Source organism: Budorcas taxicolor, chromosome 7, assembly GCF_023091745.1.
Source record: "Budorcas taxicolor isolate Tak-1 chromosome 7, Takin1.1, whole genome shotgun sequence".
Classification (NCBI taxonomy): domain Eukaryota; kingdom Metazoa; phylum Chordata; class Mammalia; order Artiodactyla; family Bovidae; genus Budorcas; species Budorcas taxicolor.
The window spans coordinates 16,106,356-16,133,955 of NC_068916.1; the positions used below are offsets into that span (position 1 = coordinate 16,106,356).

At 45.9% G+C, this 27,600-nt stretch overlaps 1 protein-coding gene across 4 annotated transcripts in view; it reads right to left on the reverse strand.

The window, feature by feature from the left end:
• INSR (insulin receptor) overlaps positions 1 to 27,600 on the reverse strand; it is a 147,607-nt gene that overhangs the window by 18,377 nt on the left and 101,630 nt on the right. For 2 of the 4 annotated variants that reach the window (XM_052642521.1, XM_052642520.1), the window contains exons 8-14: positions 27,190 to 27,440; positions 25,240 to 25,407; positions 19,455 to 19,656; positions 17,472 to 17,507; positions 10,972 to 11,246; positions 10,030 to 10,169; positions 3,290 to 3,449 (exon numbers count right to left, since the gene is read on the reverse strand). In XM_052642521.1, the coding sequence (XP_052498481.1) occupies positions 3,290 to 3,449; positions 10,030 to 10,169; positions 10,972 to 11,246; positions 17,472 to 17,507; positions 19,455 to 19,656; positions 25,240 to 25,407; positions 27,190 to 27,440 (1,232 nt within the window). The remainder of the gene's footprint in view (positions 1 to 3,289; positions 3,450 to 10,029; positions 10,170 to 10,971; positions 11,247 to 17,471; positions 17,508 to 19,454; positions 19,657 to 25,239; positions 25,408 to 27,189; positions 27,441 to 27,600) is intronic. The other 2 variants (XM_052642523.1, XM_052642522.1) reach the window with 1 other exon arrangement.

A 27,600-nucleotide genomic window follows, 5' to 3' on the forward strand; every position in this document is an offset into this window, starting at 1 on the left:
GAACTAAACCAACTGAAGAAATGTTATGCAGCCTTAATTCTTTCTAATTCTCATGCAAGGCTGAATTGTCTGTAATTACAAATGCACCCATGTATTCAGACACTTCCAAGCCAAGGAAGAAAGTGAGTTCTGGGAAACCAGAGAAAGGACCTGGTCCTTCGGGTCTTTAATAGTAACAGTTTACAGAACACTTATGAACATACCAGGCACTGTTTGAAGTGCCCTGCCTGGGAGATCTTAGTTAATGATTCCATAAACCAAAGTGGTGGGGGTGGGGTGGGGGTGGTGTTAACATCAATGCCAGTTAACAGAATGGGACACAGGGGCTCAGAGAGGTGAGAGTTCTTGCCCAGGTTTAAGAGCTGATTCATGGTGGAGCACAGATTTGAACCCAGGCCATCTGAGCAAGTTCTTGACCACTGCTCCATGCTCCCCTTAGGGGTCAGCTCTATCCGGAGACATCTTGTCCTCCTGGACCTCCCTGAATTGACAGCAAACTGCCTCCTTCCACGTGGAGAAAGCCTCTCTAAATATTTGATGATTGGATGTTGTTCACTTGCTCAGTCATGTCTGACTCTTTGCGACCCCATGAACGGCAGCACGCCGGGTTTCCCTGTCCTTCACTGTCTCCCGGAGTTTGCTCAAATTCGTGTCCATTGAGTCGGTAATGTCATCCAACCATTTCATCCTCTGTCGCCCCCTTCTCCTCTTGCCCTCAATCTGTCCCAGCATCAGGGTCTTTTCCAATGACTCTTCACATCAGGTGGCCAAAGGAATGGAGATTCAGCTTCAGCATCAGTCCTTCCAATGAATACTCAGGGTTGGATGGGACATGACAAAAGGAAACCGTCTGGTCATGTGCCGTGGTGGGCATGACCCTCCTCCTTTTTCTTAGGAGGGGAAAGGTGGAGGCTCCCGATTGCCCAGCGCCCAGCACACGCGGGAGCCATGACGCCCACCCCACCCCACCTCTGCTTCCCAGACCCACAGACCAGTTCACTCCTGAGATTCCAGTGCCACCAGAACTAGGATTCAGGAAGGGAGGCAGCCAGGATGCAAAATTTGAGAGGAACTCTTGCTTTGGGCCATGCCAGGGCAGAGTCACCCCCAGAGGGTGAGTGCCTCTTTAAATTTTACACCCTGGGTGTCTTGCCAGCTTCCTTATTATTTAAGAAAGAGTTGTTAATCGAATGTGTTGAATATTTAATTCTCCATTGTTAGCTACTGTTAGTAAGCTGTGCTGAATTTCCTCAATCATTTATCTTTTGGTGACATCTCTGATCATTTCCTTAGGATGAATTTCTAGAGCCACCATTGCTGGCTGAAACAGTAAAAGCTTTTTTTTTTTGGATATATGTTATTAAAGGACTGTGGTTTAGGACTCACCCATCACGAAAAATAACACCCATGTGTCTGCACTCTTGGACAACACTGTGTGTAATTAAATAACAGAAACAAGCAAAACACTTGCCAATTTGATAAGTTAAAAATTCTGTTTCATTTTGATCTGCTTTTTGTTTCCCTTTCAGTGTGGTTTTGAGTGAAGTTGGTCATTTTTTCCCTTATGTTTTCTATTTTTCTATTTCTTTTAGAATTGGCTATTTATATCCCTTGCTTATTTTTGTGTGAGGACATATATCTTTTACTCATAGGAGACATAGATACATACTCATTTTGTATTAAAGATATGAACTCTTTGTCAATGAGGTCACAAATATTTCCCCCATTTTGATAATTTCTTTTGAATTCTGTTCATGGTTTCCCTCTAAATCCTTGAAAAATCTGTGTTAGCAATGTCTTTGTTATTGATGAAGCCCTTGGAACACACCTGAGTTTATGCTAAGAGATAAGATAGTTTGAGATAGGGGCTGGTCACTGGAAGACCATGCGTGTGATTAGAGGGGTTGGACTTTCACCCTGGCCTCCAGACAGGGGAGGGGGTTTGGAGATGGAGTTCAGTCACGTGGTTAATAACTTGATCAATCTCACCGATCTAATGAAACCCCCAAAACAACTCTATTCACCAAGGCTCAGAGAAGCTTCCTGGCTGGTGGGCACATTGATATGCCAGGATGGTGCTGTGATGTGTCCTGATTCCATGGAGAGAAGACATAGGAGCCATGTCTTCCAGTCCCCTCTTGGCCCCCGCCCTATGTGGCTCTTTATCTGAGTGGTCCTGACTTACATCTTTTATAATAAAGCCCACTGTCCCACGGCATTTTCCTGAGTTCTGTGAGCCTTTAGGTTGTTCGGTCATTTAGTCCTGTCTGACTCTTTACGACCCCATGGACTGCCAGGCTTCCTTGTCCTTCACTATCTCCTGGAGTTTGCTGAAACTCATGCCCATTGAGTTGATGATGCCATCCAATCATCTCATCCTCTGTTGTCTCCTTCTACTCCTGCCCTCAATCTTTCCCAAAATCAGAGTCTTCTCTAGCAAGTAACTAAATCTGAGGGGGTTGTGATAACCCCCAGATTTGTAGCCAACCAGTCAGAAGTGCAGGTGGCCTGGAGAACCCTCAAGCTTGCATCTGGCATCTGAGGTGAGGGTAGTTTTGGTGGGAACCATGCTCTTTAACTTGACCAGAACCAGCCCAGCAAGAATCCCTTTCCACTTTCCACAGTCTCACCAAGCCCGGTAGATGAAAATCCAGCCAACTAAGCAGAAGCTCTATCTGCCCTGCTCCCACCCAAGCTTCCACTCCTCCTGGTCTAGAATTGCCCCTCCTTCTAAGTGTCTGGGTTCCTACACCCACTGGTCTGTCCTCTCTTACACATTATTCCAGGTTTCAGCCAAGATGTTCCCACCTCCAGGAAGCACTCCCTGACCAGCTCAGCTCTCCCCATCTCTCCCTATTCTACTATCCACAGTGTGTCCAGCTCGCTCAGTGGCAGCCCTTCCTGCCAGCACGCCCAAGGCTGAGTAGATAAGCTCCCACATACTCCCTTGGAGGACATGGCCCATCTGAAGACAAAGATGGAGACCCCAATAACAGGAGCTAATGTGCTTATCACACGTGCCCTGTGCCAGCCACTTGACATTCATGATGTCACTGAAGCCTCCCTTCAGTGGTGGTCCTAGTATTATACCCATAGTCAGATGAGAAAGCATGGGTTTAGAGAGGGCAAGCATCTTGCCCTGGTCACACAGCAGCAGCTGGTGGACCCCGAGGTCAAGTCAGAGGCAGTACCCACAGCCTCCGGGCTTGCCCAAACATCCTCTGAAACGCCCTGCTAGGCCCAGCACCAAGCACAGACTCTACCGGTCGAAGGGGCCATGCAGACTTACAATAGTCTGTCACGTAGAAGTAGGTGGCTTCCGTCCAAGACCCATTGCCTGCCAGGGAGGTGGCCCGAACTCGCACGCTGTAATTCCCAGGCAGCAGCCCGCGCAGCCGGCAGCCGCGCTCCAGAGCATAATGCCGGCGGGAGACGCAGAGGTGCAGCTCCTGAAAGACAAAGATCCCACTCAGAAAAAACATGGAGGGAGTGAGGCATAAACACTGCAACATGTGAGCGACTTTGAGCCTCGTGGAATTCCCGAACCGTAGCTCTATGGATAAGGCACAGATAGAGAGGTTAATGGGGAGAAGGCAATGGCAACCCGCTCCAGTACTCTTGCCAGGAAAATCCCGTGGACGGAGGAGCCTGGTAGGCTGCAGTCCACGGGGTGGCTAAGAGTCAGGCACGACTGAGCGACTTCACTTTAACATTTCACTCTCATGCATTGGAGAAGGAAATGGCAACCCACTCCAGTATTCTTGCCTGGAGAATCCCAGGGACAGAGGAGCCTAATGGGCTGCTGTCTATGGGGTGGCACAGAGTCAGACACTACTGAAGTGACTTAGCAGCAGCAGCAGCAGAGAGGTTATCGGCCTTCCCTGGTGGCTCTGAGGGTAAAGAATCCACTTGCAATGCAAGGGACCCAGCTTCGACCCCTGGATAAGGAAGATCCCCTGGAGAAGGGAATGGCAACCCACTCCAGTATTCTTGCCTGGAGAAACCCATGGACAGAGGAGCCTGGCAGGCTACAGTCTATGGGGTCACAAAGAGTCTGACACAAATGAGCAGCTAACACACACACACATACACATACATGAGCTACTATTTTTCTTTTGAATATTTTTCAACTGTTTGAAGATGTAAAAGTGATTCTTAGTTCACGAGCTGTACAAAAACAGGCATTGCATAAGTAGTTTGTCTTCTGCTGCTGGGGGAGTTGAAACGATTTGTCCCAGATCCCATAGCTGGTCATTGGCAGGGCAGCCCTTGAACCCAGAACTGTCTGGCTCCAAAACCACCAACTGTCTGGCTGCCTTGAAACCCCCACGGAGTATTTTCACCAGGACTCCAGGAGGGCAGGAAAGAAGGAACTCAGATCTCCTAAATCACCTAAGAACCAAACAGATACATGGACTTAATGTCTTAAGGACAAATTTTAAAACAGCTTCCTTCTCACAATGTAGCCTTTTGATTTACTTATTAAAAGAGTGTGTGTGTGTGTGTGTGTGTGTGTGTGTGTGTATGCACACGCATGCACACATTCAGTCATCTCCAACTCTTTGTGACCCCATGGACTGTAGCCCATCAGGCTCGTCTCTTCATGGGATTTCCCAGGCAAAAATACTGGAGTGAGTTGCCAATTCCTTCTCCAGGGGATCTAAAAGAGTTGGGATCTACTTAAATGTCTGGAAAGAAGGGTAGAGATAAGTAAGTATACACACCCCAGCAATAAACATATAAAAAGAAAGAAACCCAGGGCTTATTAGGAGAAGCATAAGGCTCACTGGGAAATATGATCATGAAACCTGTAAGCGTCGGCCAGTTTTAAAACTTTCCAAAACAGCTCCAAGTTCATAGTGCATGCAGGGAACTGGACTGGAAAATTTCAGGAGGGAGTGGGAGGAGGGAGAGAAACGTAAAAACTCCCGTGCTTATCATGTGATAATAACAGCAAGAAAACAGATCAGGCTAGTGGTAGGAGTGGGGAAGTCTAGTCCAAAGGTTCTTCCAAGTCGAATGAGTCACCAAGTGGAAAGGCACAAATAAGCAAATATAGAAACCAAAGGGAGCTGCTATCCGGGGGGAAAGGGAAAATATAGCCTCCAGGGCTGGTCGGGTACCTCGAGGGGTGAGGACAGAGAAGGGAGCCTGATGGAAGGAACTAGAGACACCAAAACAAGAAAAAGAACACCAAGAAGCAAGTCTGATGAAGAGTGAAGAAGCCAATTACAGAAAAGTTTGTGCAAACAATGGGAAAAAAAAATGGCTCAAAACTGCAAAAACATGCTGAGGCAAAGATGTTAAGTGTACAGAAACTGAAAATCGATGCTCTTTCCACGGAGATGATTCCTGGGTCCAGGGTGTCCCAGGATGGGAGGGGAAATGGTGAGGGGAGAAATGACTGATGCAAAGTTCAAGAAGAGGCAGAATCAAAAACAATGGTGATTTTGGCTGTTCAACTAGCAAATAAGAGGGGAAAAGATGACCTCCCACCAAATGCTGGAGAGAATTTTGTAAACCTGGCAAAATTACATCCCAACAGTACAACTGGTGTAAAAAACTTTTTTTTAACTTTACTTTTTACTTTATCAAGGGTTTCCCAGGTGGTACAGTGGTAAAGAACCTGCCTGCCAATACAAGAGTTGCCAGAGTCATGGGTTCAATCCCTGGGTGGGGAAGATTCCCTGTAAGAGGAAATGGCAATCCACTGCAGTATTCTTGCCTGAAAAATCCCATAGACAGAGGCGCTTGGTGGGCTACAGTCTACAGGGTCGCAAAGTCAGACACAACTGAGCATCCACACACATTATTCAAAGCAATGCTAGACAATTAAAGAAAATGGAAATAAGAGACCAGTTTTGTTCATGAGTTTTTTTTTTTTCTTTTAAGGTATTACAACCTCTCACTCCTAACTTTCCCTCCAACTCCCTGTTCCCCTAAAGAGCAAATGGGCTGGTCTGTCTGGGATCAGGGTCAGGCAGAGATTTTGGTGGGGATTGGTGGTAGGGATTCCTACTGGTGATCCTTGGGTTCCAGAAATGAGAGAGGCAGGCCAGCAATGGTGGCTGGGAGAAGTTAGGCTTGGGTCCAGTGCCAATAGGGTAACCCATGTTAAACTGGAATGCAAGAATTTAGTGTTCAAACCTGCGAAGTGAAGTGAAAGTCACTCAGTCATGTCCAACTCTTTGAGACCCCATGGACTATAGAGTCCATGGAATTCTCCAGGTCACAATACTGGAGTGGGTAGCCATTCTCTTCTCCAGGGAATCTTCCCAACCCAGGGATGGAACCCAGGTGTCCCACATTGCAGGCAGATTCTTTATCAGCTGACCCACCAGGGAAGCCCCACTGGTGACCTTTGGGTTCCAGAAATGAGAGAGGCAGGCCAGCAACGGTGGCTGGGAGAAGGGCTGGATCCAGTGCCAATAGGGTAATACCTGTCCCAGTTTACCCATGTTATATTGGGGTGCGGGACTTTAGTGTTCAAACCTGGGAAATTCCAGGCAAATGAGGCCACAGTAGCAGAGACCTGTCTCCATAGAGACAGAAAGCAGATTAGTGATTGCCAAGGGCTGGAGAAATTACTTTGCCAACAAAGGTCCGTCTAGTCAAGGCTATGGTTTTTCCAGTGGTCACGTATGGATGTGAGAGTTGGACTGTGAAGAAGGCTGAGCACCGAAGAATTGATGCTTTTGAACTGTGGTGTTGGAGAAGACTCTTGAGAGTCCCTTGGACTGCAAGGAGATCCAACCAGTCCATTCTGAAGGAGATCAGCCCTGGGTGATCTTTGGAAGGAATGATGCTGAAGCTGAAACTCCAGTACTTTGGCTACCTCATGCAAAGGATTGACTCATTGGAAAAGACTCTGATGCTGGGAGGGATTGGGGGCAGGAGGAGAAGGGGACGACAGAGGATGAGATGGCTGGATGGCATCACCAACTCGATGGACGTGAGTCTGAGTGAACTCTGGGGGTTGGTGATGGACAGGGAGACCTGGCGTGCTGAGAGATTCATGGGGTCGCGAAGAGTCGGACACGACTGAGCAACTGAACTGAACTGAACTGAAGGGCTGGAGGGAAAGGAAGTAGGAAAGATTGGGGGTTTAACGGCTGGAGGTGGAGGTAGGCTTTCTTTGAGAAGTGATGCAAATGTTCTGGAATTGTGGTGATAGTAGCACAACTCTGTAACTATATTACAAATCACTGCATTGTACTAATATGTGCTCAGTTCAGTTCAGTTCAGTCGCTCAGTTGTGTCCAACTCTTTGCAACCCCATGGACTGCAGCACACCAGGCCTCGCTGTCCATAACCAACTCCCAGAATTCACTCAAACTCACGTCCACTGAGTCGGTGGTGCCATCCAACCATCTCATCCCTGTCGTCCCCTTCTCCTCCCACCTTCAATCTTTTCCAGCTTCAGGGTCTTTTCAAATGAGTCAGCTCTCTGCCTTATTATGTGTTAAGTGGTTGTATTTTACCATGTGTGAAGGTATCTCAATTAAGCTGTTATTTAAAAACCCTTATGCCTAAGCCAATCAGCACACAGCACTGTCCTGGTCATATGACTGGGTGTCATGTGACCTCAACCTGGCTGGAAATGATGGAACATAGACTCTCTTCTTCCAGGCTTGGTGCTGAGAGAATATGAGGGTTGGAACCTCTAAAATCACAGGACAGCCAGGAGCTACTGGGCTCACTGCAAGGACCCTTGAGACACAAAAGATCCAAAGGAATCTGGATCTAGCTGTGCCTGAACTCCATCAGCTGGTTATGGAAGCTAATAAGCTTCCTTTTTGTCATAAGTTACTTTCGTGCTGCTGGTGGAAGATGAAGAGTAACCGCTTAGAGAATCTAAAATCCAGAGCTGGAAATTTTAGTCTCCTCGTTATACTGGACCATGATCACCCCCAACATAAAAACTTTAAAAGGCTGTATATCCACCAGTTTTATGTATGCACCATCTTCTATGTATCCATTCTCCAATGGGTGGACATCTAGTGGCTTGCACTTTTTGTTAGTGATGAAATTCTTATGCATAAAGCTTTGCTACCCACCCAAATCTGAACTATTTCGTTAGAACAAATGGGATTAATATATATGGGATGAGACATTAAATCACCCGTGCACTAGTGGCTCCCTGTGAACCGTGCCTGTCTTTACATACCCCCGAAGGCTCCTCTCCCACACTGATTCTGGGCTCGGCCACTAGGCTCACACTGGTGCATATTTTTCCTTGACAACTGTTTCTCTTGACAACTGTCTGCAGGGCATATAAAAACAGGCCAGGGGCCAGTTTGGCCCATAGATCATAGTTTGCTGATTTCAGTTCTAAATCATCATCAAAGCTGAATATCTGAGCATCCAGAGATGTGGTCCCAGGAGGGATCAACAGATGGAGGTCCATTTGTCATCTCTGGCTTGGGGAAACCGAGCTGTGCCCACCAACCTCTGTTGCATGCATGCTAAGTCAGTTGTGTCTGACTCTGCGACCGCATGAACTGTAGCCCACCAGGCTCCTTTACCCATGGGATTCTCCAGGCAAGAAATCTGGAGTGGGTTGCCATGCCTTCCTCCAGGGGATCTCCCCGACCCAGGGATCTAACCCACATCTCCTGCAGCTCCTACATTGCAGGCAGATTCTTTACCGCTGAGCCACTGGGGAAGCCAACAACCTCTGTTAGGGGTTGGCAAACTAGAGCCCACAGGCTGAATCTGGTCCACTGCTTGATATTGTAAATAAAGTTTTATTGGCAAACGGCGATGCCCGTTCATTTTCATTCTGTGTCTGCTTTGAAGTCTATTCGGCTCCCTAAATTTCCATTCTCTCAGCCGTAAAGGGAGACACTCACCAGCAGACTCTACTTTGTAGGGTCACCGTGAGGTATAAACAGATCACTGCAAAGGGCTCAATTGATGGCAGGGTACACCCTCTGGGTCAGCTCAGGGAGGTGACCTGACATCTGTCTGAAGTCATCCAGTAAATGGGAGAAGTGGCCCCAATCAATCCAGGCCTCAGCAGTGCCTTTCTGGGCTGTGTGTGTGCTCAGTCGCTCAGGCATGTCTGGCTCTTTGCCACCCCGTGGACTGTAGCCTGCCAGACTCCTCTGTCCATGGGATTCTCCAGGCAAGAATCCCGGAGTGGGTTACCATGTCCTCCTCCAGGGAAGCCTTCCAGACCCAGGGATCAAGCCTGCATCTCCTGTGTCTTCTACATCGGCAGGAGGATTCTTTACCACGGAGCCACAAGGCAGACAACAAGCCATATCAGAGGATAGAGACTTGCCCCACAGTGGTTACTAGCTTAGAATGGGGGCCAGCAAAGCCAGCCTGCTTGGTACCTGTTTTTGCAAATAAAGTTTTAATGGCACACAACCATACCTCTTCATTCACATATTATCTACACGTGGCTTTCACAACGCAAAGGCAGAATTGAGTAGCTGCAGACACCATCTGACCACAAAGCCAAACATGTTTTGGATCTGGACGCTTACAGAAAGAATTGCCAACCCCGGGATTACAACATCAGATAGCCCTGGGTTCAAATCCTGATTCTATTCTTATAAACCTTGGACGCAATTTAAATTCTGGATGCCTCAGTCAGTACCAAGATCATTGGATTTTCTGAGGATTTATTGTACTTCATTGATCCCAAGAGACATATTATTTCTACATTTGACATTTCTGAAATCTGAATGCATCTTACAGTTAGAATGGGCAGCACATTTTTCTTTCTGAGCAGTCTGTGAGAATAACAGGGCTTCTTATCACATGTTAGATGTGGTAAAACTGGATAAACGAGATATCATGTACAAAGCATTTAGCATGCATGGGGCATACAATCCTAGGGAGAGTTTAGCTACAATAAGATGTTGGATCTGATCTATCTCCCTGGAAAGTCATATATCAAGGCTTTGAGCCTTCATGACAAAGTATCTAATGAGAGAAGCAAGGAGCCAGAATTCACGAAAAGGAAGGAGGTACCCATAACAGCCTTGAAGGCACATCCCCAGGCATCACGGATCTTACCTCCTCGCCGTATCGTCGGTAACTCACTTCATACAGCACAATCAGACCGTTGGGTTCCTTGGGCTCCTGCCACATCAAGTGAACGACGTTGTTCTCGAAGATTTCATGGGTCACGGGGCCGACAATATCATCTGCCTTGGCTGTAAGGAGTAGTGATTAGTGTTGGGGACTGGATCCCTGGATCAAACCCCACCTCCACCACTGAGCAGCTGAGCGACCTTAAATTGGTTGTGTAACTGTGTTCGGTTTCCCTTATTGGGGACTGGACATTCTCATGGAATTCTTTACATATTTATTTCTGTCTATCCATCTATCTATCTATTTACATGTCTATTGATCTATCATACATACTGTTGGTTAGGTTTGTATTTCTTAATTTCACTTTATTTTTCTTATGACTCACATACAGAAAAAGAGTCAGACACAACTTAGCAACTAAACAACAACTAGAAAGATGATTGTAGTTAACAGTGTATGTGTGTGACTCTTTTGCGACCCCATGAGCTGTAGCCCACCAGGCTCCTCTGTCCATGGAATTCTCCAGGCAAGAATACTGGAGTGGGTTGCCAGTCCCTTCTTCAGGGGATCTTCCCAACCCAGGGATCAAACCCAGGTCTCTTGAACTGCAAGCAGATTCTTTACGGTCTGAGCCACCAGGGAAGCACAAAGTTAATAATGCTGTGTTTTATACTTGAAAGCTGCTAAGAGAGTAGATCCGAAATTTGTCGTTAGCTAATGCTATTGTGGTAAAGATTTTGCAACGTATAATGGAGCGAGCCAACACATTGTACACCTGAAATTTACAAAATGTATTATGTCCACTGCATCTCAGGGGAAAATGAAACACGATGAAGGCAAATAAAGTCTCACGTATGCTGCCTGGAGAGCGGAGAGCTTCCTTGGTTAGCCTGTGTCCCTTGGCTCTGTGACGAGTCGACCTACCTTCAGGCATGGTCCTGGCGCTGACATAGGCAGCCACGCTACACCTCTCCTCGGGGGAATCTTGGTTGCAAGCCTGAAGCTCGATGCGATACCCAGTAAAGTGACGCAGGCCGGAGATGACCAGCGACTCCTTGTTCACCACTTTCTCGAAGGGTCTGTGCTCCTCTGAGCTCGTGGGTGTGCTGGTGGAGGAGCTATTGGGGAACCCCAGAACAGTGGGCACGGCTGCTGTCACATTCCCCACGTCACCAAGGGCTCTGCGTTTCCTCGAAGGCCTGTCATGACAGGAGGACACACCTGGTCATACAATCACCATCTTTGAGAAAATGCTACTGGAGAATAAAAGGTTTAAAACCAAAGACTGAGATGCAGTGAGATTCAAGGGGAGGAGCATGTAGATTACAATGTAAATTTCCAGGAATGATAACCCAGAGTTGCTTTTAAAGAAGATGCCCTCCTAGGCATCATGTCAGGCAAGCTCACCCCAAGAGAGGAGTGGGGAGGCTCTGGGACCACCCATAGTAGACACACCAATATTCCCCTCAACATGCTTAATTTCAGATTTTCATTTTGCAGATGAATAGTCCAGCCAGAGTCAGTGTCAAAAATGAGATGCCAAAAGTGTGTAAGAGTCTAGCCCTGCCAAATGATTCAAGCTACTTGACACCATCACCAGTTTAACCAGGAGAAATACATCTTCTTATTCTTAGGACCCTTTAGGACAAAGGCATAATCTAAGTGATTAAACTTCAATCCTTGGTAAAAAAAATATCTTAACATTCAGGTTACTAAGGGTAACTCCCAAAATTGCCTATGAGGTCGGCACATTTTCTCCCCATTAAAAGATATACGAAGAAAAATGTTAATAGCCTAAATAATTTTAAATCCAAAAAGAAAGGTATAAAGAAAATTTGAATTCCTTAGCATTCCACTGACTGCTATGTCCGTTAGGCAATTATTTTTTCTGTGAATGCTACATATGGGTATAATGGGGGAATCAAGTTAGTTCTATAATCCACTTGGCTCACTTGTATTAGAAGCAATCTCAAATATTTTCCTGAAAACATAATGTCTCAAATAGGATGGAATTTACTTTTTTTTTTCTTCTTCTTCAACTTGAAGATATTCCCTCCTTGTTATGAAAGTGCCACATGCTCATTGCAGAAAACTTGGAAACCTGTAGAATATTCCATTTAATGCAAGAACCATAATTTACTTAGTCATCCTCCAATTTTTAAAATATAAGCATATTCCCAATTTTTTTTGCTATTATAAATATTACTGTGATCATTGTCCAAGTGTCTCATTAGTTCCTAAAAGTAGGTTCTAAGAAATTATTAGATTATGCCTCTTCATACCTATGGCTAAATTGCTACCCTCCAGACCCTTTAAACTGACTTGTGGTCACACCCATAAAGAGGCTTCCCAGGTGGCGATAGTGGTAAAAAAAAAGAAAACCCGCCTGTCAATGCAGGAGATGAGACGTGGGTTCGATCCCTGAGTCGGGAAGATCCCTCGGAGGAGGGCATGGCAACTGACCCCAGGATTCTTGCCTGGAGAATCCCATGGACAGAGGGGATTGGCAGGCTACAGTCCATAGGATCCCAAAGAGTTAGACACGACTGAAGCAGCTTAGCACACAGATATATCTGCTGCCTATTTGTTTATTTATATTGTACCTACTTTCTGAAACTCTCATTCTAAGAGTTTCAGGGTTGATTTTCTCAGGTTTTCAAGGAATACTCTTGGATAAAGGGTCAGTAAACTTGTCACATAAATGCTAGATAGTAAATATTTTGGGTTTTGCCAGACGTGTTTTTTTTTGTCACAGCTGTTCAACTTGCAATGCCTTTCAAGCCATGGCAGCTTGAAAACAGCCAGAGACACGATGTACACAAGTGGGCGTGGCTACATTCCAATAAAACTTGTTGACAAAAACAGGCAGTCTGTCTACTCTTGAATCAGAATACCTGAAAATGTCAATGCTTTTGTTTCCCACTGGAGAAGGAAATGGCAACCCACTCCAGTACTCTTGCCTGGAGAATCCCATGGATGGAGGAGCCTGGTGGGCTATGGTCCACGGGGTTGCAAAGAGTCAGACATGACTGAGCGGCTTCACTTTCACTTTGTTTCCCACAAAACATTCCTTACAATCGATTCCAATTCTCATTTCTGCATTACTGCATTGGCTGCTGTTACTGCTGCTAAGTCGCTTCAGTCGTGTCCGACTCTGTGTGACCCCATAGATGGCAGCCCACCAGGCTCCCTTGTTCCTGGGATTCTCCAGGCAAGAACACTGGAGTGGGTTGCCATTTCCTTCACCAACGCAGGAAAGTGAAAAGTGAAAGTAAAGTCGCTCAGTCATGTCCAACTCTTAGCGACCCCATGGACTACAGCCCACCAGGCTCCTCCATCCACGGGATTTTCCAGGCAAAAGTACTGGAGTGGGTTGCCACTGCCTTCTAGATACTAGGAGAATTGTTAATTAGTTATGATGAGATTGGCTTCCTTTCAAAGTAAACAGGAATAGTTTTAAGAAAAATGTTACTTTGGATGTTGGTTTCATCTAAATAATATTTATCTTGTTGCAGAAGTTTTCTAGTCCTAGCTTTATAAAAGGCCTTTTCCCAAACCGCCTTTCTTTAAGTCCGGTTCAGTTCAGTCACTCAGTCATGTCTGGCTCTTTGAGACCCCATGGACTGCAGCACGCCAGGCTTTCCCGTCCATCACCAACGCCTGGAACTTACTCAAACTCAATGGTCAGTGATACCATCCAACCATCTCATCCTCTGTAGTCCCCTTCTCCTCCTGCCCTCAATCTTTCCCAGCATCAGGGTCTTTTCCAATGAGTTTACTCTTTGCAACAGGTGGCCAAAGTACTGGAGTTTCAGCTTTAGCATCAGTGCTTCCAATGAATAGTCAGGGTTGACTTCCTTTAGAATGGCCTGGTTGGATCTCCTTGCTGTCCAAGGGACTCTCAACAGTCTTCTCCAACACCACAGTTCAAAGGCATCAATTCTTCGGTGCTAAGCTTTCTTTATAGTCCAACTCTCACATCCATGAATGACTACTGGAAAAACCATAGCTTTGACTAGATGGACCTTTGTGGGCAAAGCAATGTCTCTGCTTTTTAATATGCTGCCTAGGTTGGTCATAGCGTTTCTTTCAAGGAGCAAGCATCTTTTAATTTAATGACTGCAGTCACCATCGGCAGTGACTTTGGAGCCCCAAAATAAAGTCTCTCACTGTTTCCATTGTTTCCCCATCTATTTGCCATGAAGTGATGGGACCAGATGCCATGATCTTAGTTTTCTGAATGTTGAGTTTTAAACCAACTTTTTCACTCTCCTCTTTCACTTTCATCAAGAGGCTCTTTAGTTCTTCTTCACTTTCTGCCATAAGGGTGGTGTCATTTGCATATCTAAGGTTATTGATATTTCTCCCAGCAGTCTTGATTCCAGCTTCTTTAGGTCAGTAATTTAAAGAATCTTAGTTCCCCAGCCAGGGATTGAAGCCACATCACCTGCAGTGGAAGCACAGGATCGTAACCACTGGACCCCCAGGGAAACCCCCCCCCCCATAATTTCTAATAAATGTTATTTAATGAGATTATTATGACTTTCCTTATTGAATCTCTTGATGAATTAGATTCTACTATCAGAACACCTGATCTTGAACCATCCTTGAACTTATGAGATTGATGGTATTGCCAGCACAGTGCTTTGTTAAGGACATTTGGATCTAAAATCCCATATTAGTTGGTCCTGGGGTTTTCTTTCAATGTAGAATCTTCATCAGGTTCTGCTAAGAGATGTTGTTTTACAAAATGAATTGGGAAGATTTCCATATATTTCTGTGCTCTGAAAAAGTTTCTGAAAATAGTTTCTCTTTGAGAGTGTGAAAGAACGCATCCATAAAACTCTCCAAACCTGGGGCCTTTTTGTGAAGAAATTCACTGATACTTTTTTTTTCCAGTCTTTTCCCAAGGTCATTAGGATAGTTAATCTTTCTGCTGCTTTCTGAATTAGCTTAGACAAGTTAAAATTTTCACCTCTCTGAAAGTTTCAAATTGAAGAGCTCATGGTTATTCAGAGAATTTACCACAAATTTAGTGATATTAATTTTCCCTCCCTCCCTAACACATGATATTTTACATTTTATAGTTTTTCCTTAATTTACAAAAAATCATTTAAGTCTACTGATTTACAACAAAGTCCAGGTTTGGCAGCCTTCTACGAGTGAAGGTATGTGGCGGTCATGTCCCTGATATTTTCCAAATGGATCTTTTTTTTTTTTTTGGCTGCACCATGCAGCATGCATGGGATCCTAGCTCTGAGATCAGGGATCAAACCCAGGTCTCCCTGCATTGGAAGCATGGACTCTTAACCACTAGACCACCAAGGGAGTCCCTCCACATGGATTTTAATGAAAATTTCCATTTCAACTTCCACCCAATAGAAGTCTAAGTGATCCACTTTTAATCACCAGGAAGTACAGTTTTTGGTTCGAGCTCTTGAAGTTTCCCTTTAGTTTTTGTTGTGTTGTCATCAGCAAACACAAACGTTACTTTGGGGGTACTCACTAAGATTTTCTTTGTGGTCCTTTTGTCTGAAAAGACCATTGACTTTCCTGAATGGAAATCAAAGCTAGTAAGCCAAAGCTACACCCATGCTGGCAAGACTCAAAACATTTCTATACAAGCACAGACGAGCCTTCCAGAAACGATGGAGACCCCAGGGTCTCACGAATAACTACTGAAAGTTGATTATCTAATCAAAAAGAAACATAAGTGGCCTCTAACAGGCCAAATATGCATACACCAAAAGGACTATATCCAATAGGACAAGACCACCACGTGGTCCCAGAAGATCCCCATGATTGGATCAAGGTCTCACATTTCTAGATCTTTGTGTGTGGGTGTGTGTGGGTGTCTGCCTTGAACACTCAGGCGTGTCTGATTCTTCAGACCCGTTGGAATTCTAGCCCTCCAGGCTCCAGTCTGTGGGATTTTCCAGGCAAGAATACCAGAGTGGGTTGCTATTTCCTGCTGCAGGGGATCTTCCTCTCCCAGGAATGGAACCCTCACCTCCTGTCTCCCGCATTGCGGGTGGATTCTTTAGCTGCTGAGCCATTGTGCTACAGTCGTGTCTGACTCTTTGCAACTCCATCAACGGTGGCCTGCCAGGCTCCTCTGTCCACGGGATTTTCCAGGCAAGAATACTGGAGTGGGTTGTCATTTCTTGCGCCAAGGGATCTTCCCCACCCAGGGATCGAACCTGGGTCTCCCGCATCGCAGACGGATTCTTTACCATCTGAGCCACCAGGGAAGCCCAGATCTTTCTTTACTACAGATTATATTCCAAATGGCCACTAGAGGGCAGACTGGGACCGAACATTCCTGAAAATAAATAAACCCTCCCTTGGCAGAAGAAAGTCGTTCCTCGTAGCTCTCTTCCCTGCCTTTCCAGTCTCCCCTCCTGTTCTTCCCAAGAGTCCAGGGTTTTTTCCACCGACTTCCCTTTCGCCACGTTCTCTCTGCCTGTCCTCTCCTCCAGGACACCCCCCCATCCTTCAGTCCTTCTCTTTTTTTTTAAAAAATTGAGGCGTGCTGTAGTCACTCAGCTGTGTCTGATCCTTTGCAACTCCTTGAACTGTGGCCCAGCAGGCTCCTCGGTCCATGGGATTCTCCAGGCAAGAATACTGGAGTGGGTAGCCATTCCCTTTTCCAGGGGATCTTCCTATCTCAGGGATTGAGCCCAGGTCTCCCGCACTGTAGGCAGATTATTCACCGTCGGAGCTACCAGGGAAGCCCATAAATCCTGGAGTGGGTAGCCTATCCCTTCTCCAGCGGAATCTTCCCGACCCAGGAATCGAACCCGGGATCTTCTGCATTGCAGGCGGATTCTTTACCATCTGAGCCACCAGGGTTTCCTCACATTGAAGCATAGTTGACCCTCTAAGACACACGTCAAAGGAGAGCATCCCTGACTGTCCTCGGCGGATGCAGGGATGCAGCACACCTGTGCTCAGGCCTGCCGCCATCCCGCACTAGTCACCCCAGATAAAAACGTTCCACTCCCGGATCAGCTTTCTCCACTACCTGCTGCTAAGTGGTTTCAACTGGCTGAGTGCCCAGCGCAGTTCTGCACAAACGGTAGGCTTGATAAATAAATGTGTCACGGCATGGAGGAAAAATGGGCAGCATCTTGGAAGCGCCCTAGGAAGTACACCCTCGAGTCTATGTTTTAGTAAGAGTGTGTTAGTTAGTATATTTCTACTTCCCCACAATCATGCCCAGGTTCCATTTCAGGGTGAAGGCGTTTAAAGTGTGAATTTGTGAAGCGCCCCCTTTCGGCAGAACAGCGCGATTCATGCATCAAACCACAGAAGGCCCCCGGGGATCTCAAAGGGGCTCAACATGCTTCCTGCCCCGCGGGCCCACTGGCCCTGCACTGTGCAGCCACCAGGGGCCACGCGGACGTCCCACAGGTGAGTCGTACCTAGCGTCCTCGGCAACAGGGCCTGAAGATGACTTTCTGTGAAAACAAAACCAGCCGCTTTGAGGACAGACAGAACTTCTTCAGACAGACCTCTTGCTTCTGACACTCTGTGCCAGCAGCCCAAGGGCGCTTGCCCCAGACCATGGGCCACTTGTTCCCATCACTTGAACCACATCTTCCCCAGCAGGTGTGTAGGACACAGCTTTCAGTTGGGAGGAGGGAGTCAAGAAAACACCCCCGAGACCTGGTCACCTGGCATTCCCGTGAGACGTCAAACGTAACACTACTTTTTTCTTTGGGGTCATGCCATGGCTTCCCCTGTGGCTCAGTGCTAAAGAATCCATCTACAATGCAGGAGATGCAGGTTCGATCCCTGGGTGAGGAAGATCCCCTGGAGGAGTGCACGGCAACCCACTCCAGTACTCTAGCCTGGAGAATCCCCTGGACAGAAGAGCCTGCTGGGCTACAGTCCACGGGGTCGCAAAGGGTCGGACACGACTGAAGTGACTGCACACAAGCATGCAGCATGTGGGATCTTCCCTGACCAGGGACTGAACTCGTGTTCCCTGTATTGGAAGCGAAGAGTCTTAATCACTGGGCCACCAGGGAAGCCCAAACTAGTTTTAAACCTTATGACTGACTGGGCCACTATCCTTAGGACTAGTGGAGTTTTAATGGGTGAAACAATCACTGCCTCCACGCCTGGCCTGTGCCATTTAGTGCCCTTTTGGACTCAGGGTCAGATAAGAATGCAAGAAAGAGAAAAGAAACGTTATATATGGACAGTTCTAATGAAGCCTCTAGCAGGAGCAATGCTAAGCCTCTGAAGAGACCCACTTTCAAACCTTGTTTTATCTCAGTGCAACCTCTGGGGGTGGGAGGTTGATCCACTTTGGAAATGACCAGTTGTATCGGACACTTCTGGGCAGCCATCTGGTGAAGTCTGTTAGCGGGAAGGGTCAAGAGTGGAGAGGGTGGGGGCAACTGAAAGCTCCCAGCACATTTGCTTTGTAAACCTGGGCAGAGTTGGGGCGGGGGCAGGGGGGTGGGGGGGAAGGCTTTGGACCCATAAAAGGGAGTTGGCAAGTGCTTCAGTGGGTTACCAGAAGGACTCATGAACTTATTAAGATGCAGACAGTGCTACTGCCATCTAGTGGGTGGAGGCCTGGGATGCAGCTCAACATCCTACCCTGCACAGGATGCTCCCACCCCAGAGAATGAGCTGGCTCCAAATGTCAGCAGCACCAAGGCTGAGAATCCCTGTGAGACTCATGTAATCTCACAGCCATAAAATATATGAACCATTTTTCTCTCCATTCCTCAGATGGATAAACTGAGGCACCGAGAGAGGTAGAACAACCTGTGACCCACAGAAACTTGCCTTCTACCCAAGTGTCTCAGCTTGCAAGAAGGATAAAGAGGTATGAAAAAACCAAGAGTCATTTTTACTGCAGACCCTCTGTTTACTTCCCCTTCACTCACTAAAGGAAACATATTTAAATAGTGAAGTCTCTGGGGTTTTGACAAGGCCATGGAAAGTTCTGGAAGGATGAGAAGTTTCCTTAGATTAAAAAAAGGGAATGCACTGAGCTTGAGACTCAGCCATAAATCAAGCATTGGGCTGGGCATGCAGCTGTCTACCATCTAATCTAATAATTGAATTTATTATCTATAATCAATCAATTAACTAATAATCAATCATCGATAATCTAATGGAATTCATCAGAACTCAGACTGAGACCAGAGGTTGGGTTCATGAGACATCAGAGAGCAAAGGCTGAATTTTTTAAACACTCCTCCTTTTGAGCGGGGATGGGGGGCGGTTCCTCTTCCTGGTAAGGCACTTGTTATAATCTCAAAATCTCTTCCTGCATCCAGGGAAGTGGCTCAGCGTGGACTCAGCCTATCCTATCCTCTGCGTCTGCCCGCATTTTGTCTTGTTCCCTAAAGACCTGAGACCCCAAGCCAATAACAAATCCCGACCTGGGGATGAAAACCACGTTGTGCAGGTAATCTTCAAACGTTTTCCTGAACGAGGACTCCTCCAGCTCCTTGAGGATCTGAGAGTCGGTCTTCGGGCAGGAGCAGCATTCGCCAGCAGACTCCTCATACTCACTCTGGTTGTGCTTCTGGGACCCCTCCGACTCGAACGGTGGAGACCAGGTCCGGGAGGGCAGCTTCAACCCTAGGGAAAGGCAGAGCAGGGCTCAAGTCCCCATCCCACTCCCGCCCCCCACCACCTACACACACATATATACACACACATGCAGAGCAAAGGGGACCTTCTCAAAGTGGCTGGGCACATGGACAGAGCTCAGTGCAGAGATCTGGGTTCAAGTTCTCCTGGGAAGAATAAGATCCTTCATGGGAGGGTCCTGACAACAGAGAAGGTGCCTGTCAGCATGCAGCAAGACACTGTCGGACACCACAACCCCACAAGGCTGGAGGCCAAAGGTAACTGTGCATGTCCCTGCCCTTGGGGAGCTTAACATTCCAGTGGCTGAGGTGCACGGGAGTGGGAGGAATATACAGTGAGCCAAGAAAGGCACATGCTGCGTGTCAGATGGCAGGGGAAAAGGACAGAGGGTCTCCGGGGCGAGTGTCTCAGAGAAAGTGATGCTAAGCCATCCCCAAGTGAGTAAAAGAATGATCCACGCGCGCGTCTTGTGCGTGTATGGTCAGTCACTCAGTCTTGCCCGACTCTGTGATGCCACGGACTGTAGCCCGACTGGCTCCTCTACCCACAGGCTCTCCCAGGCAAGAACACTGAAGTGGGTCGCCATTGCCTCCTTCAGGGGATCTTCCATCTCCAGCATTGGCAGGCGGGTTCTTTACTGCTGAGCCAGCTGGGAAGCCCATAGAAGATGCAGGCTACTCTTTAAAGGCTTAAAACCATGCCCTTGATGCCGGGTGCCTATTTGTGTCTATTGAGCAAGGGAAATTCCATCTCTTCCTCTCCCTTTTAATGGCTCCGGGAGACCATGAGCTCTAAGTATGTTCCTGTGAATGCTGAGTACCCACTCGGAAGCTTTGGAAATCCTTAAACATACTTCTTAACGTTTATTAATAGACACAGAATAGCCTGTGTAGGTTTTAGCTGTTAGAGGGGTTATTGATGGCGTTATAGACGGAAAATAAACTTAGGATTTCCTTAGTAAAGGGAGGGGGGGCGGGCTCCTGATTTTTTTCTGGGGAGGAAGGGACTTTTGATCAGACACAGACAGGGCTCCTGACCCCTGTCACCCTTTGCGCATGCCACTTGGTGCCCCATGGGTTTCTGTGACTGTAAGGTACAGTAACACATCTAGTCGAATCCACAGGGACAAAGCGGAAAGGTGGGGAGTGGGGGAGCCAGTGTTTCACAGGGACAGAGTTTCAGTTTGGGGAGATGAGAAAGTTCTGGAGATGATGGTGGCGATGGTTGCACAACAGTGTGAATGTGCTTAACGCCGCTGAGCTGTGCACTTAAAAGTGGTTCAAATGGTCAACTTTACGTTATGAAAGTTTTACAATTAAAAAACCATATAGTTGATGAGACTGTACTGTATAATTGAAATATACAATTCAATATCAGAGTAGAAGCTGAAAGTTCTCATTTAAAAAAGGAGGGGACTTCTCTGGTGGCTCAGTGGTAAAGAATCTGCCTGCCAAAGCAGTACACGCAGGTTTAATCTCTGGCCTAGCAAGATTCCACATGCCACGGGGCAGCTAAGCCCATGCACCGCAACTACTGAGCCTGCGCTCTGGAGCTGGTGCTCTGCAACAAGAGAAACCACCGCAGTGAGAAGCCTGTGCACTGCAAAGAAGAGTAGCCTCCATTTGCCGCAACTAGAGGGAAGCCTTTGACTAGCAATGAAGACCCAGCACAGCCAAAACCAAGTAAATAAAGATTTCTTCAAAAAAAAAAAAAATATATATATATGTGAAGTGATAGATGTATTAACTAGGTGGGAGGAATTCTTTTCCAATGTGTATGCCCAAAAAGTCATCACAGTTTACACACAGTTTTACTTGTCAATTATCTCTCAATAAAACTGAAAAAAAAAAACAAAAAAAAAAAACCACTTCTGATTCTAAAGGAAACTAGTATGGATCACAGCTAGCAAATTATTTATTTTGTGTGTGTTATCAAGTTTATTTATTTGTGTGTGTACTTGGGTTTTTTCTTTGTGGCAAAATACACATAACACAAAATTTACCGTCTTACTCATTTGTAAGCATCGTGATTCAGTGTCATTAAGTATATTTACATTATTGTGCAACCATCCCCACCATCCATCTCGAGAACTTTCTCATCTTCCCAAACTGAAACTCTGTGCCCATGAAACTCTGACTCTCCATCCTCTCCTCCACCCTTGGCCCCCACCATCTGCTTCCTGTCTCTATAGATCTGACTCCTCCAGGGACCTCCTGTAAGTGGAATCAGATAATACCTGTCCTTAGTAAGTTTATTTTTTTAAATTCTATCAACTTTGGGCAAAATGACAAATAAAATCATGTCAAATCATCACCTTCTAATGACAGACTGACTTCCAGAATAAAAGTTGTTGCTCTTAAAAAAATAAAAAAAAGAAAGAAAACACTGCCTGCCCCGATGATGGTGGCAGTTCTAGTTGGTGGTTTCGGTTACTCGAATGCAGGGCCAAGAGTGCACAGCTGAGCCCATGACTTTGCTTGCTCTCGAGTTATATAAAGCATCCGAGGAGATAAATCACGTTTGCAACCCTCTGCTCAGGCGGGGGATGAGGTCACAGGCATACATATAGCACATGATCTTAGAGCTGGGACAGCTCCCGGAGATCATCTGGCCTCCTGCCCCTTTTCCCCAAAAGGAGGCAGCCGGTGACAAGCTGGGTGACTTGCCCAAAGCCCTACATCAGGGCACAGAAAATCTTAGGCTCCCGACCTCAGTCACATGTCATCAGCTGCCCCAAGGTAGGAGGATACCAGTAACTCACAACCTCTAAAAGAAACTAAAGTCAGAGCAGAAAGCAGAGACATCACTTTGACGACAAAGGTCTGTCTAGTCAAAGCTATGGTTTTTCCAGTAGTCATGTATGGATGTGAGAATTGGACTATAAAGAAGGCTGAGCACCGAAGAATTGATGCTTTCGAATTGTGGTGCTGGAGAAAACTCTCGAGGGTCCCTTGGACAGCAAGGAGCACAAACTAGTTAATTCTTAAGGAAATCAACCCTGAATGTTCACTGGAAGGACTGATGCTGAAGCTGACGTTCCAATACTTTCACCACCTGATGTGAAGAGACAACTCATTGGAAAAGACCCTGATGCTGGAAAAGATTGAGGGCAGGAGGAGAAAGGGGTGACAGAGGATGAGATGGCTGGATGGCACCACCGACTCAATGGACATGAATCTGAGTAAACTCGGGGACAGAGTGAAGGACAGGGAAGCCTGGCATGCTGCAGTCCGTGGGGTCGCAAAGAGTTGGACATGACTTAGCGAGCAACAACAAAGCAACAAGCAACAACACAGCAAGTAGAGGGTAAATCAGGAGCTTGGGATGAACACACACACACGATCATACATAAGACAGGTAACCAACCAGCACCTACTGCCTACTCAATATTCTGTAATGACCTATGTGAGAAATTAATCTGAGAAAGAATGAATCTAGGGAATTCCCTGGTGGTCCAGTGGCTAAGACTCTGAGCTCACAGTGCAGGAGGCCTGGGGTTGAGTGCTGGTCAAGGAACTAGATCCCACATGCTACAACGAAGACCCGGCGCAGTCGAGTAAATAAATATTTTTTGAAAAGAATGAATCTGTGCACGTGTATAATTGAACCACTTTGCTGTACACCCAAAACTAATACTAAATTGTAAGTCAACTACTTTTTTAACACTCAGTCGTGTCTGTCTCTTTGTGACTCCATGGACTGAAGCCCGCCAGTTTCCTCCATCCATGGGATCTTTCCAGGCAAGAACACTGAAGAGGGTTGCCACTTCTTACTCCAGAGGATCTTCCCAACCCAGGGATCAAGTCCCCGTCTCTTGTGTCTCCTGCATTGGCAGGCAGATTCTTTAGCACTAGCGCCACCATACTCCAATAATTTTTTTTTAAATAAATAATAAACAAAAGAGTCTAGGGATTGGCAGGGGGAATCTTTTATATAGACTCAAACAAAACAACTAAAAGGGGGGAAAAGACTTCTGTTTCTTCAGTTTGATGGACTTTTTTACAACCCAGTTTTAAAATAATGTAAGACTAATTTATACATACCAATTTGAGGCTTCAAATATTTTTTCCTTTTTCTGTAGATGGATGCAAGCCCATTAAGTAAACGAGACTAAAGACTGGAAAATATGTGTCATTCATATACATTTTTAATGGAAAGCCTAGGGAGGAAGAGATTGGAGACTCTTTGCTGTCTCCAATCCTTAAAACTTAAGGGTCTAAACTTAGGGGCCAGGTCTTCCCTGGAGGTCCAGCAGTTAGGACCTTTCCAATGCAGGGTAGGGTGGATTTGATCCCTGGTCAGGGAGTTAAGATCCCAAATGCCATGTGTCCAAAAAAATTAAAAGTAAAAAATAAAAATAAAATTAGAGACAAAAAAAGTCGATATATGTATAACTGACTCACTTTGCTGTACACCTGAAACTAATAAAACATTGTAAATAAACTACGCCAATAAAAAATTTAAAAAATAAGGGACCAAAATTCTCCCCTAACTTTGTCAATCACCATTCCACACATTAGTTGTGTTTCTAGCTTAGCAGAGAAGTCTTGCATGGGTTAACACAGCTACATCCCCACCAGGGGGAGGTGGACGAGGAAGGGGAAGAGGAGAAGATTCCAGAACGCAATGATGCCAAGACATGGGGAGTGTCTGGTTTCAACATGAGTCTTCAGAGCTTGTCTGCACCCTGTGATGTTTAGAAATGTGAACGGGCAGACAGACCTCCCCTTACTGTGTTTTTTACAAATCGAAGGTTTGTGCGAACCCCGAGTCCAGCAAAACTATTAGCACCATTTTCCCAGCAGTATTTGATCACTTTGTATCTCTATGTCATGCTTCAGTAATTTTCCCAATGTATCAAACTTCTTTGTTTTTATTCTACTTGCTATGATGATCTGTGATCAGTGATCTTAGATGTTACTGTTGTAATTGTTTGGGCATGTTTTTAAAGCAATAAAATATTCTTTAATTAAGGTATGTGCACAGTTTTTTTTTAAGTCTCGATTTCTTCTTGTTAAAATTTTTATTGAAATAGAATTGATTTATAATGTTGTGTTAGTTTCAGGTGTACAGCAAAGTAACTGTCATATATACATATATCCTTTTTCAGATTATTTTCCATTATAGATTATAAGATATTGAGTAGAGTTCCCTGTACTATACAGTAGGTCCTTGTTGATTATCTATTTGGGGTAGCAAAGAGTCAGACACAACTGAAGTGACTTAGCACGCACACACATGTATATTTTAAGCACATTTTTTCTTAAACATAATGCTATTGCACACTTAATAGACTATAGTATGTGAATATAACTTTTATAGGCACTGGAAACCAAAAACTTCATGTGACTTCATTTATTGCAATATTTGCTTCATTTCGGGAGTCTGGAACTGAACCCTCGGTATCTCTGAAGAATGCCCGTGTGTGTGTTTTTATCTGAGATAGAATGGAGTGTGTGCTCCCACAAGCACATGCTGGAAATGGGAGGGGAGAGACGTGTCCCAGAAAACAAGAGCATAGTGGATCCGGTGTGTAAAACCAGCCCCTCCCTGACCCCTGTCTGCACTCACCTTTGAGGCAATAATCCAGTTCATACAGCTCACTGTCTTCCGCCTGCCTCTCCCAGAACACCAAGTAGTGTGTGATATTGCCGTTGGGGTCGGAGGGAGGCTTCCACTTCAGAATAATCTGGGACGAGGAATTAGAAACTGAGATGGGATCCAGGGGGACGGAAGGATCTGCCAAGGAGAAAGGAGACAGACAGACCCACTGTGAGGGGGAGGGTACAAGAGGTCAGGTGGGCATGAGAGGGAACAGCCAAGTTAAAGAAATCCTGAGGATGTTCTCTGCAGTGTTACTTAACATCAGAGGAAACTGGAGACACCTGGACATATGGAACACTTGCCTAATACGAGCATGGGTTACAAAATTTCAATCCGTGCAGAACCACAGACTATGTAGATTTCCATGTTCCACCATTTTTGTAACAAACATTCACAGAGCTCTAAGCAAAGGCAAGCTTTCTTTGTTCCAGGCACTGGAAAGGTGGTGGGGAAAAGGAGGGTGGTGGGAATAGATAAAGTCACATTTTCAGGTTGATTAGCCCCAAACTGAACCCAGTTATGGGGCAAATTTCAGCAGTGGGATGCCGTTCAAACCTATCACTGAGCTGGCCGTCCATTTCACATCCCCTCAAAGGCATCAACTTTGGGCTCCACAAAAGCTTCCCCTGGAGAATGGAGGTGGCTGAGAGTCAGCAAGGGGTAGGGGTAGGAGTCTCCAGACAAGACACAGTGTGTACAAAAGCCTGGAAGCTGCAAGTTTCCGGAACTCTAAGTCCTTTGGTTTTGCTGGAGGATACAGGGCAAGAGGACAGTAGTCACAAGAGCTGCTTCATAAAGCTTGGGCTCTACCCTATAGGACGGGATTTCTCTCTGCTGATTTTGGGAGGCTGGATAATTCTCTGCTGTGGGTACTGTACTGCGCATTGTTGTATTCTGAGCAGCGTCCATGGTCCCACACTCTAGAAAACACTCCAGTGGCCTACTCTCCCCAAAAATGGAGATGTGGGAGAGATTTCCTTGGTGGTCCCGTGGTTAGAACTTTGTCTTGCAAGGCAGGAGGTGCACTTCGATCCCTGGTCAGGGAGCTTAGATGCCACATGCCTCGTGGCCAAAAAACCAAAACATAAAGCCAAAGCAATATTCTAACAAATTCAATAAAGACTTTAAAAATGGTCCGCATTAAAAAACAAACAAACCTAGAGCCTATTACACAGAGTGAAGTAAGTCAGAAAGAGAAGACAAATATCATAATCAATGCATATATATGGAATCTAGAAAGATGGAACCGATGGACCTATTTGCAGGGCAGCAATGGAGATGCAGACACGGGAACAGACTTGTGGACCCAGGGAGAGACAGGGAGGGGAGGATGATTCACGAGAGTAGCATGAAATATATACATTACCATATGCAAAACAGATAGCCACTGGGGATTGGCTGTAAGATTCCAGGAGCTCAAACTGGTGCTCTGTGACAGCCTAGGGGATGGAATGGGGTGGGAGGTGGGAGGGAAGACCAAGAGGGAGGGCACATAGGTACACCTATCGCTGATTCATTTGATGTATGGCAGAAACCAACATTGTAAAACAATTTTCCTTCAATTAAAAATAAATCAATTAAAAATTTTAATTTCAAAAAAATGGAGAAGAGGAGAGAAGCAGAGATGAAACAAAAACTGGCAAAATAGTGATAATTATTGAAGCTAAGAGATGATTACATAGGGAGAAGGGCTATTTTTTCCTACTTTTGTAAATATTTGAAAATTTTCCATAATGGTAAGAAGAAATTTATGTTCCTTTCTAATGTCTTGTTGATACTGCCTCATCTTCTGAAATTGTAAATCTCAGGGCCCAGCTCTTTCAGAAGCCAACGACCATGCAGAAAAAAAAAACATTTCATATGAAAGGCAAGATGTCTGAGCTCACGGATAAGTTCACATTGATAAGAAATGCTTACTAGTGGCGTCTGTCTGGACATAGATGATGTCACTCTTGGCTCCGTATGTACGGCGTTCATCAGAAAAGGTGACCAGGGTCTTGACAAAGATGGCATACTGGGTCCAGGGCTTGAGACCACGCATCAGCCACCCAGGATGGTTCTGTGACTTGGGGTCGTTGGACCTCGTAGGCGGGTCAATATCCACCACTGTCCAGCTGTTGGAGCCGCACGCATCCTGCCCATCGAATTCTGTCACATTCTGGTAAGGGCTTTCAAGACCAAACAGGTAAAGAGGGTTATCATTCCTTGACTATCGTTCTAAAGACCAGAGAGATGTGGCTGGGGGAAGTTACCTCCTACAGGCTTGCACCCTGTTCACCAACAATCTTCTGCCACAAGGAGAAAGGACACAGAAGCAGTCAAAGAGAA